The 12,990-nt window shown below is 42.7% G+C and overlaps 1 protein-coding gene across 1 annotated transcript in view; it reads right to left on the bottom strand.

The window, feature by feature from the left end:
- syt17 (synaptotagmin XVII) overlaps nucleotides 1–12,990 on the bottom strand; it is a gene marked incomplete at its 5' end in the record, with an annotated part of 34,131 nt that overhangs the window by 7,232 nt on the left and 13,909 nt on the right. The window contains 4 exons of the mRNA XM_079810685.1: nucleotides 2,609–2,764; nucleotides 9,977–10,097; nucleotides 11,127–11,743; nucleotides 11,830–11,981. Of these exons, the coding sequence (XP_079666811.1) occupies nucleotides 2,609–2,764; nucleotides 9,977–10,097; nucleotides 11,127–11,743; nucleotides 11,830–11,981 (1,046 nt within the window). The remainder of the gene's footprint in view (nucleotides 1–2,608; nucleotides 2,765–9,976; nucleotides 10,098–11,126; nucleotides 11,744–11,829; nucleotides 11,982–12,990) is intronic.

Genomic DNA, 12,990 nt, shown 5'->3' on the forward strand with positions numbered 1-12,990 from the left:
GACATCATCAGCATATGTCACATTCAACAGTCCTGAGGGAGCTCTCCTGCTGTGGGCTCGTTCTTATTTGATAAATCCACAGTTGTGATGAGGTACAGATCGTTCCTGTTTGGTGTAGAAAGGGAAATACTAAGGCTGAGGAGACGTAGGCATCAAAAGTTATCTTATAATGCATGAATATCTCCTACTCCAAATGCACTAATGTGTATCAAAGGAAGCATATTTGAAAAGTAAAGAGGGACATCTTCAGCTCAAAACATCACATTGCATCAGTAAACCAATATGAACACTATCATTTACCCCACTATAATGGGTGTTTGGGGACGGGAGCTGAAGTATCATTATTTTAATTTAGCATTATTATTGATTAAGCATGTGAATAAACAAAATGAATGATGCTATTATTATTATTATTACTATTATTATTAATTATATATTTGTATTATTAAAATGCTAACTAAACGATCTCATATTTGTTTAATAATAATAACAAAATCATTAATGATTTATTTATTATTACTAATAATAATATTATTAATAAACAAACAAACAAACCGATAAATTAATATTTTATTATTAGAATGTAACTAAACTAATATCTGATTACTTTTTTAAAACACTGTGTTTGTATTATATTTTAAAAATAATAAAAACATCAATAATTTAGTGTTTTATGTTATTATTAATATTATTAACAAACAAATACATAAAGGCATACATATTTTTTTATTAGAATAGTAATTAAACTAATATCTGATTAATTTATTTTAAAACACTGGACTTTTGTATTGCATTTTGCTCATTATATGTAAGTACATGTGTCTATGTGTAAACACACATTTTGTGATAAACAGAACAATCCAAATATCTCAGACCACTGGTGAAATCACTACACCTATGATGATGTGCACAGTTTTGACCCCTTCGATTGCACATAGCTGCCTAATGGGAGTCATGTTTGAGAGATCCAGAAGATCTGTTTCCACTCACTGCTTATGGATAGCATTTGGACATAACGCCACCATTAAACTCCTATTACCTGCTCAGCGAGAGGGATCCTTCAGATAAAGACAAAAAGAATGATAATGGAATATGCAAAGATATAAAAGTAAAATAATTGACAAAAAGAGTGAGCTAAAGAGAAGAGAGGGAGACTCATCAAACAGACCAGGAGTAAGAGACAGAGGCCCAGCAGGGGTGGGATTGCAGGCAGCGTTTGATTGCAAGTCTTTGTAGTCAGAAACATCAGAGAGACGCGGTGGGCAGGCGGCCCTGGCTGGTACCACTGGGAGAGACACATGCTGACCAGCCTAGATGGGGCACAGGCTGCGCTCACACGTTAGCGTGAGATATTCCTGTATTTAAATACCACTGTTGACTCAGCACTGATTAAAGCTGAGGAAGCCAGTGAAAACTACACATTGTCTGGGCTTGCTGCTCTGTACTGTCTCAAATGGCAGGTTATGAGCGTAGGCCACTCTCGGCCCTATGCAATCACAGTGCATGGCTGCACCTGGGTGACGAGTGCAAATATTAAATGTCAGTGTGTACCAGTGCATAAAATCTCAGCATGAACAACTGTCCAGGTCAGGTTCTGACTGGCAGCATCGGTAATTGAATAAATCCTATTGGAATTTAAGCTAACCTTAATGAGGTGTCCCATGGCAGCCCTTGGTCACAAGATAGATAGATTACACTAATTGAGAGGAATTGCAACATATCACCTGGTTAAAATTGGCATGTCCTACATCATGAGTCTTTTCACCTTTAATGTATTAGGATGTCCAGCTAGATAGCTTCAAAATAAAATATTAATTTAGTGCAATTTAAATATATATCACACTAAAAATACACCTTTGTTCAAAAGTTTGGGGTCAGTAATATTTTTCTTCTTCTCACCAAGGGGGCATTTATTTGATCAAAAATACAGTAAAATCAGCAAGATTGTGAAATATTATTACAATTTAAAATAACTGTTTTCTATTGTAATATATTTTCAAATGTAATTTATTCCTGTGATCATAAAGATTACTGCAGTCTTCGGTGTCATATGATCCTTCAGAAATCTTTTTAATGTGCTGATTTACTGCTCAAGAAACATTTATAATTATTATCAATGTTAAAAACAGTTGTGTTTCCTAATATTTTTGAGGATAAATTCCCCCCCGCCCGGATTCTTTGAAGAATAGAATATTTAAAAGAATAACATTTATTTGAAACAGAAATCTTTTGTAACATTATAAATGTCTTAAAAGTCCCTTTTGATCAACCGAATGCATCCATGCTGAATAAAAGTATTCATTTCTTTTAATAAATTCTTACTGATCACAAACGGCAGAGAATATCAAAATATGTATTATATATATTTTTTTTAAATATAAAAAAAATGCATATAATCATATTGATTAAATTCATTTGATACATTTTCCTACCACTTGAACTTTAAATATACATGAAAAAGTAAATAATTAAAAAAAATTGTGTTTGTTCAAAAAGTCAAGAAAGGTCATCATAAAGACATATCTCACATATTTCAATGTGTAGAATTATGTATAAATGTTTTTGTGTGTGCATATTCCTGTGGACACATTTATGTCCAAAACAATACCTGTGAACACAAGACTGACTTCACACAGGTCCTCTTGAAGTACACGGAAGCTAAAGGACTCGTTGTAGCAGGGGTCAATGGTGCCCCTCATGCAGGACGTTTTCTTAGTCTTCATTAACTTAAGACCCGTCACCAACTGCACCTTCACAAAAGGATCTGACAACAGAGAAGAAGCAACTGGGTTAAAGTTTACATAAATTGACATCTGAAACAAATCATGTAAACATCTGAAACTGTAATGTTACATTTCTAAGTGAAACAGGATACTCAGTGATAAAAGATCCAGGGAAAGACTTTTTTATCCATCAGAAACAGATTAGATTATGAAAGTGTGTCTTACATACCAAAATGGAGCCAGAGCACACTGTAAAATCGAACAGTTGTTCTAATTAACAGTTTTTAGTTAACTTAATTGTAAAAATCTAGTCATTTGTTCGAAAATCCAAATGAGGATTAATTGATTGGTTGGTGTACCATTTTGTCATTTGGGCATCTTATACAATTCAATATAATTTTCACTCATTTTACTCCACTTCTGCAGTTATCTTTCTCCTTAGTTGCATTCCAAAGTCATCTTGAATGTTGAAATGTCAATACAACTGAAAATTTTAAGAGAACATAAGTTGTCTTCATAAAGTTGCTTAGTGTTCCCTTTGGTTGGGCATTTGGAACGTCATTTATATTACTATAATTCTCTTCCAAATGTTGCAGCAACAAGAAATCACAGTTATTTGTGGTTTCAAAGGAAGAGAAGTAATAAATAGGTTGCTTTTAAAAGATGACCTAACTTCTAACTAGATAATTGACAAGTCTACTTTTCATGTAGTATTATGATCTATTAAAACTGTTTTGCTAACACTTATGTCATAAACACCTTGTGACTCATAAAACTTTGGGTTGATATAATCCCACTGTAGTTTGATTAGGTTGATGTAATCCCACCTTGCTTGAGTCACACGCAGACATCAACATTCAGCATGCAAAACACAACAATGGTAACAACAATTACATTTTATTTATTAATTGTAACAATAAGTTTTATTTGCAATTGCTTAATGTATTCATGTCGCAGTGCACAAATCTAAAATCTTAAGTAAATTATAAAGTATTCTCTACTAGGGCTGTACGATTAATTGAAAAATAATCGAAACTGAAATTCAGAACCTCTAACCGACGTATTTTTCCCATGTTGGTTATTTCGGTTTTAGTCACGTGACTCCGCCCATCAGTCACATCAAGTACAGTTTGCAGGCACACAGAGAGATGCAAGAGCAGTTATCTGTGTTTATAGATGCCCAGAATCACTATAGTAACTGCATGTTTTACACAGTTTATACAGGTAAGTTTATTGCCGTTCTTATAGCCTACGCGCTGCCATATACACACACACACAAACACAGACGGTGCACACAAGCCCCGAAGCCAGGTCGCTTTCACTTTTGTCCTCATAAAGTTTGTCAAGTAAGTGCGTTTAAAGGCTTGAACATTTAAAACGATTGTGCACTATTCAAAAACAACAATACGGAAAACGTCTCGGGTTATGACTATAACCCTTGTTCCCCGAGAAGGGAACGAGACACTGCGTCATCGTGATGACACTTTGGGGAACGCCCCTCGCGTTAAGCGTCTGAAGAAACAGTAGAATCAGCCCAATCCGATTGGTGTTGCGTGATGACGTAGTATGTGACGGCATACCCGGAAGATACAAAGAGACGTCTGAACGCAACAGAGATAGCATTCTTTGCGATGAAGCGAGCGCTCTGATGATTGGGTGGACACGAGACGCAGTGTCTCGTTCCCTTCTCGGGGAACAAGGGTTATAGTCATAACCCGAGACGTTCCCCTTCGAGGGAACTCGAACTGCGTCATCGTGATGACACTTTGGGGAACGAGTACCAACTATCCCGCACCAATCATACCCACCCCAGTGTGAAGCTGGAAACCAGGCACAACTAGGGGGCGAGCACTCTCGCGCCAGGCGTCTCAGGGAGATGCAGACTATAATAACGAATGAAGGTGTGAGGGGTGGCCTCCCAGCCGCCTCGCAGATCTTTTGCATAGAGGCTCCAGAAAGGAGGGCATGCTCCTGGTAGAATGGGCCCTCACAGCTAAAGGTGAAGGCAAGTTGCGCACCCGATAAGCCATGGCTATAGCCTGGATAATCCAGTTACTGATCGTCTGCTTTGACGCAGGCAGCCCTTTCTTGGGTGAACCAAAACACACCAACAGCTGGTCTGACTTTCTCCACTGAGCAGACTTCTCCAAGTAAATCCTCAATGCCCGCACGGGGCAGAGGAGGTGAAGTCTGCTCTTTTCCGCCGTCACGTGAGGTGGAGGATGAAAAGCCTGGAGAACCACTGACCGTGCCACAATAGATGGCACCTTGGGATGCAAGATGGCCTTTACCATGCCAGGGGCAAACTCCAGGCAAGTCGGCGTGATAGCCAAGGCCTGGAGGTCCCCCACTCTCCTCAGAGAAGTGATGGCAAGGAAAAAAGCCACCTTGAAGGTCAGTATTCTCGCCTCAGCCGACTCCGTCGGCTCAAAGGGGGCCTCAGCCAAACCCTCGAGCACCACCGCCAGGTCCCAGGTTGGGACCCTGGAATGAGCCGCAGGCCTCATCCTCCGAGCCCCACGGAGGAATCGTACAACCAGATAGTGCCTTCCCAACGGCCCATCACTTAGAGGTGCGTGGAAAGCCCAAATGGCAGCCACATACGCCTTAAGTGTGGACGGGGAAAGACCGGCGGAGAAGCGGTCTTGACGGAACTCCAGCACTGAAGCCACCGGGCTGATAACTGGGTTCACCTCCCGCTCTCTACGCCAAGTGGAAAACCTTCCACTTCAGGCTGTACAACCTCCTGCTGGAAGGAGCTCTGGAGCTGAGTAGGGTCTCTACGACACCCGCCGACAGGCCCTCTACTAGGTACTGGGCCCCCTCAAGGGCCAGACCCAGAGACCCCACACCTCTGGCCGGGGGTAGGCTTAAATCGTGCCCTCGGCCTGAGATAGCAGGTCCCTCCTCAGAGAGACCTGCCATGGGGGACCGTCCCGCAGGTAGATGATGTCGGAGAACCATACTAAAGTGGGCCACCGGGGTGCTACTAAGAGAAGGCTGATGCCCTCCCGGCGGACACGCTCCAGTACTCCCGGGAGCAGAGTGATCGGGGAAAAGCGTACAGACGTAGCCTCGGCCACATCTGTGCCATGGCATCCAGCCCCAGCAGGGCCGGATGAGTGAGGGAGAACCACAGCGGGCAGTGGGACGTCTCTTGAGACGCGAATAGATCCACTTCCACCGGGCCCAACCGCTCGCACATAGCCTCCACCACCTCGGGGTGGAGTCGCCATTCCCCGGGCCTCAGCCCCTGCCTCGACAGGATGTCTGCTCCCTAGTTTTGGTCCCCGGGGATGTACATCGCCCTGAGGGATGACAACCTCCCCTGGGACCACAGGAGAACCTGATGCGCCAGTCTGCAAAGAGGGCGCGACCTCAGGCCCCCGTGGTGGTTTAGATACGATACTGCCGACATATTGTCGGATCGTATCAGGACATGGTGGCCGCGGAGGTCTTGGAGAAAGGAAAGGGGACAGGAACCCAGGTCTCTTCCATATGACGAGGGAACGAAGGCATCTGCGCGTTACCCTGATCATACAGAATGAATTTCCCCTCAAGGAAAGCCCCCTGGTTCACTTCCGCATCAGGACATGGTGGCCGCGGAGGTCCGGGAGGAAGCTCCTCAGAGCTTCGTAGACCGCCAGCATTTCCAGGCAGTAGATGTGCCAGGAAGAATGCCGGGTCTCCCACAGACCTCTGAAAAAGCGGCCTTCCATGACCGTGTCCCAACCAGTGAGGGATGCGTCTGTTGAAACGGTTTCCCGGCAACATGAAGCTCCCAGCACTGGCCCACGGGACAGGAACCAAGGTCTCTTCCATATGACGAGGGAACGAAGGCATCTGCGCGTTACCCTGATCATACAGAATGGTCTTCCCCTCAAGGAAAACCTCCCTGGTTCCCAGCCACCACTGTAGGGGTCTCGTGCAGCAGGCTAAGAGAAATTCTGTTGGACGCAGCTGCCGCAAGTCCCAGCAGTCCTAAACTGCTGTACAGTGATGCCCGAATGGAGGAACCTGATAATGATACGCTTCGCCCCCGAAAGCGAACCTCAGGAATCCCCCGTGACACAGAAGGATGGAACATGGAAGTATGTGTCCTCTTTAGATCCACCGTGACAGACCAGTCCTCAGACTGGATCTGAACCACGACACTCAAGCATCTTGAATCTGAATCTCCTCGGAGAACGATCCAAGTACCTCCGATCTAAAGTTGGACGCAACTGGCCATCCTTCTTAGGAACTATGAAGTACCGGCTGTAGGACCCGGACTCCCTGACTGGCGGAGGAATACGTTCAAAGCCTCCTTAACCGACAGGGAGTGTACTTCCTGTTCCATTACCCGCACCTGCTCTGGGCCGACCACAATCCAGACCACCCCGTTAGACTTCGGGGGAGGGAACTGAACTGCGGCCTGTAACCCCGTTCTACAGTACGCAGGGCCCATGCAGATATATTCGGAGGCATAACCATGCGCCGAGATAATCTGCTAAGGGAACCAGCCTCTCGAGGCCGGCCTCGGGTGTCAACCGAGCCTCCTCCCCGACCCCCTGAAGCGGCTAACCGGCAGGGCGAAATCGAGGAAGATTTTCGGTGTGCGTACGCGTTTGCTGGACCGCCGCAGGTCTTTGCTAGAGGCGGCTGGTGCAGCGCGCGTGCGCTGAGAAACGATGTGGCCCGAAACGTACTAGACGGCGGGACCACAACATCGATTCCCAAAAGCTCCACAGGGGAGGCGACCTCGATCGCTCCAACCCGGGAGAGGGGGCCGGCCAGCAGGGGCCTCATCTAAGGGAGCAGCTCGACAGGGCCGCAACCTCCAATCTTAGATGGATATCCAGACAAGTCAAACACGCTTGGGCGACAGACTGATTAAGTATCTAACTTAACAAAGTCAGATAACATGACACTCAATTCCTCAGAATTAAATGTCATCATAATCACCCAAACCGTGCAACCTGGTCTGAATGATAGGCTGAGTAAAAAATACATCTAACTCCTCATAGTCAGATAATATTTTAATTTAATTCCTCGGAATTAAATGCAGCCATAGTAAGGTGAAAGCGAATACTGTTCGATTATATTATATACGGCTCGAAAATCACACGTTGCCTCAGCAACGCGGCTCAAGCAGTTATAATACAATTGGCCTTCCTCCCTCGAGAAGAAAGCCAAACAGTATCACATTTCACAAATACGGTGAACATGGTCTGAATAATAGGCTGAATATCTAACTCCTCAAAGTCAGATCATATTTCATTTAATTCCTCAGAATAAAACGCAGCCACAATTATCAGACAATACTGCTTAATTGTATTATATACGGCTCGTAAACCACACGTTGCCTCAGCAACGCGGTTCAAGCCGTTATAATACAACTGGCTTTCATCCCTCGAGAAAAAAGCCAAACGGGCGCGAGGCTGAAACACCCGAAGGCGCACGGCAGTACACGTCGAGATATTTCTGAATGAAAACAGCCCGCCCCCTCAGGAGCTGACTGCATGCCTCGCACCCACAGTATCCCTTCTCACCGTGTCACGTTGTATCACTCTAATAACAGACCCAAACCGCCTCTGCAACTCGAGGTTGAATCTGCATTAGGAAAGGCGAGCCTCGATACGGAGCCCATCTAATTCCTCAGAATCAGACAGCTCACGCATCGGGTCCTCCACCCCGGGGGAAAAAGCCGCAGCGCGGGCTTCCACGCGGGGAAGGAAAACAATGGAGCTGTCACCGGGAAGGAGAAGATGCATAAGCACTCTCAAGTTCCCCTGACAGACCCATCTGCGAGTCCATGATAGATCAACCGTGCTGCCTCAACAGCACGGGACCGGCCATGGAATTCGCGAGCCCTGTATGCTTGTGAAAACAACGTTGGTAGATAACAACACCAAATACTCTCAGACTGGTAGCACAGAGCGCTAACGCTGAAGAGCAAAAAAGCTATCTCTGTTGCGTTCAGACGTCTCTTTGTATCTTCCGGGTATGCCGTCACATACTACGTCATCACGCAACACCAATCGGATTGGGCTAATTCTACTGTTTCTTCAGACGCTTAACGCGAGGGGCGTTCCCCAAAGTGTCATCACAATGACGCAGTTCGAGTTCCCTCGAAGGGGAACTTATCCGTTCAGTGCTCAGCTTTTTTCTGCTTCTTTCAGAGCCGAGCTGTGTCGCGTCTCTGACAACGCGCGCGTCCTGAAGGCAGACCTCTTTCACCTGCGTCCTCACAAAGCTTTTGTCAATTGTATGTGTTTTAAGGCCTGCCAATTTGCATAATAAAGGGATTTTAGACCATTAAATATATATTATGTCGAACTAATGCCTGATATATTGTGACAAACGAACACTCAGAAAGAAGCTCGCACATCACGTGAAGATAGCGCGCAGAGAGCAGCGCAGAAATGCAGTGTCAACGCTGTCCTGTAACTAAAGTAAAGTCACTAAAGTAGCTTAGAAACTCAACCGTTGTAGGCATATATTTTAATACCTTTGAAGTAAGTACAAACCACAGCTTCATAATGAATAGAGACGGTATGACTAATTCACACACACACAATCATGCTCTCATTAATGCATTCAAATAAATGTAATGTAGGCCTACTGTGCTAATTTATCTGATGTACAACAAGCAGAAATCTGCCCCATAGACAATAACTGCTGAAAGTGAACCGTTTCCTTCAAGTATTAAATATAGTAAATCACAAAGAAATTAACTTTTTCATTAGAAAAAAAAATTCCACCTCTAATAGTAGAAAATATTTACAGTAAAAACCTTATCAGAAACTTACTCAAAAACCTTATGAGGGCAAAAAAAAAAAAAAAAAAAGAGCAACAAATTCGTTCATTAATCGTAATCGACGTAAAATGTTCAATTAATCAAGGTTTTTATTTTTGGTCAAATCGTTACAGCCCTACTCTCTACAGTTCTGTTTTTTAGTTAGAACTCTCGTTAAGGTAACTACACTAACGAAGTCCAACATTATTGTACTGACAAATTACTATTCCTATTTTTGCATTCTTTTTTTAAGTAAGGTTAACTAATTAGATTTTACAGTGCAATAGTGAATTTGCTAAAAAACAAAGACTAAATAGCCGTTAGACTATTGGTTAACTTTATCGCATGGCCTGTGTGACCTCATGACCTCACATTAAGGAAATAGTAATACTTTTTTGCAATCATTGCAGATCTTCTATAGGTTCTCAGAGATTTTAAAGAGCAGAATGAGGAAAACACACTGAAATAGATTTACCTGAACCTTGGCACATATCTGTCTGAAGCAGCTGCTTTGCTCGGATGATGTCCACATTTAACCTGCCAGCACTGGGCAGGTAGTTTATGGACAGAAGAAGCTCACCAAGCTCAACCTCATGCTGAGAAACATCACATTGGGAAATCACATCAGTGTCATGATAATGATGTCAGTAAATGAACACTTTGGACTTATACTACCTTTTTAAATGTGACAAAAACTGAAATGAAAGCTTTAATGTCATTTTACAATGAAAGCAGTTGCTGGTTTGTTCAGATAGTTTCTTGACAAATGCTTCAGGTTAATATCAATTGGAACAGAGATAAATACAGAATCGTTCAAAATATTGGGGTCTGTAAGCTTTTTTTTTAATGATTTATTCAGCAAGGATGCATTAAATTGATCAAAACTGACAGTAAAGACTTTTATAATGTTACGAAAGATTTCTATTTCAAATAAGTTATGTTCTTTTGGACTTTGTATTCATCAAAGAATCCTGAAAAAAAATCTACCACAGTTTCCAAAAACATATAAAGCAGTCTAATTATTATCAACATTGATAATAATAATACATGTTTCTTGACCAGCAAATAATCATATTTGAATGATTTCTGAAGGATCATGTGACACTGAAGACTGGAGTAATGATGCTGAAAACTCACATAACATCACAGAAATAAATTTCATTTTAAATTAAATTCGAATAGAAAACATTTATTTTAAATTACAATACTATTTCACAATATTAATGCTTTAACTGTATTTTTTTATCAAATAACTGCAGCCTTGGTGAGCATAGGAGACCTCTTTCAGGAGCATAAAAAAATTGTACAGACCACAAACATTTGAACGGTAGTTTATCTTTTAAAGTCACATATTAACCTCTCAAAATACAAGGTTAATGTTCATTTAACAAATCCTAAACACAGAGGACTAGGACAAGAAATATTTAGGAGTACTGTGGTGTGCATTCTTTTGAGGCAGGGCATCCTGGCATATGACTGCAATGATTTCACATTTAATTTAATTAAATAACTTAATTTACTTTTATGTGACCTAACTTTAACATGTTCATCATTGTGCAAGAGGCACACCTAAAATAAATGGGAAAAAATAATAATAATAATGTGACTCAGGTGAGTGGTATTACCTGAGAACTGGGCACCAGGGCCTTCCACCAATGTCCTCCCTTCACTAGATCAACCTCACTAAGAGGAAGAGACACTTTCCCGATGACACAGTGCCGTGAAAACTTGTCAAAGTCAACCACAGAGAGCAGTAGGGTGCGTCTCTGGGCCTCCAGGAAGGGGAGCTCAAAAGTGAAGCGCTCTTCAAACACGGGGTTCTGGGTCTTGCGTTTAACTCCAGTCTGCCTGGAGTTCTTGTGGTCGGGCAGCAGGCTCATCTTCACGTAGGGGTTTGAGTGGGCCATGTCTTGGCGAGCACCGTCGCACGTTACCGGAGGGGGCAGATCCCGGGCCTCGATGACTCGCACGCTAAGGTGGCCATTGATGAGATCATACTGTGTGCTGAAGTGCAGCATGCCTAGTTGGTACCGCATCAGGATCTCTTCATCCGTCAGAGAGTCAACATCATCACTGCATGAGTCCAGAGAGTACAGATGAGGCTCCAGTTTGTGGAAGTAATCATCTGGTGGTGTCGGGGGCTTACGAAGGGGCTGCACCACTTCCTTCCTGGGTCCCATGGCCCAAAATTCAATCGGCTTTACATCCACCATGGGGGAGCTTGGGCGTCGGGCGTTCAGACCTGCGATATGGGAGAGCCATTAAGTAAAATTCAAGTCATCATACTCACGCTAATCTGTTTAAATTGAGAGTGAAGTCTGGGCTTACCGGACAGCTGGCCTGCCAGGCTGAAGGTGGATCGGGAAGTTTCTGTGATGGGCGGCCTGCAGTTTGTGGTGGTGTCAGATTGAGCCGGTGAAGCATGGTCAAGAGCCATGATGTGAGAATTTGTGCCTTTCTTGTCATTGCATTCATTGACACTGAAAGAGATGACCTTGTTAAGCCTTAGTGACACTACAGGCACATTCCCTGTTGGAAAAAGACCAGCGTATATTGACATTTACACTACTGCTCAAAAGTTTGGGTTGGTAAAATTTGGGGTTGTAAATGTTTTTTAAAAGTAGTCTCTTATGCTCACCAAGGCTGCATTTATTTAAGCAAAATATAGTAAACACAATGTGAAATATTATTATACATAAAATAACTAGAAATCAAACCCATAACCTTGGTGTTTCTAGCGTCATTCTCTATTGTTTGAACTACAAGTTATGTTACCGTCTTAACTAGAAAAACTTTCTTGGTCAACCAGCTGCAGCAGAAAGACTAAGGTTATTTAAGCTGTATGATGTTTATGAAACATTATGTGTGGGGTAATATTACCATTATTACTTTGCATGAAACAGTATGATTACAGATGCTTCTGTCAATTAAGTATATCACACAGATGCATGCTAATTAGTAAACTAGTGTCAACTGCTGCAATGAAACCACATTTAGAAGAGGGAACAAACTTTTGCTAAGTTATACAATTTGGATGTCAATTCATAAAGTAGGGTTTGTTGACCAACATGGCCTGACAATGAAAAAAGTAGACAAACAAATCATAATATGCTAAAAAACAGAAACATTCGGCATGAACTAACTAGCAAAACATCTAACAATCCAGCTCTTCAATTTGTTGTGCATATCTGACACAGTCAAATAATGAATGTTCAGTCATATTATTGGCCAGTATTGTGTAATATCTGTTGCAAAATAATCTTCTAATCTGGTTGTTTTCCAACTACAGAGGTAAATATTCTGTGCGGGATATCTCTGTGCAGGCCTGATTCCGAGTCATCCCTTGGGGATCATCAAGGACCCTTTGTGTCCATGACTACAGCTTAGAGGGAGATAGTTGTCATAGCAACGGACGATTCTAAAACAAATGGCCTTAGGAGCAATTTGAGCCAATGAGAGAGGCTAGACTTATAGGGCGAGGTATGTGTC

This window comes from Gobio gobio (genome assembly GCF_949357685.1).
Source record: "Gobio gobio genome assembly, chromosome: 1".
Lineage (NCBI taxonomy): Eukaryota > Metazoa > Chordata > Actinopteri > Cypriniformes > Gobionidae > Gobio > Gobio gobio.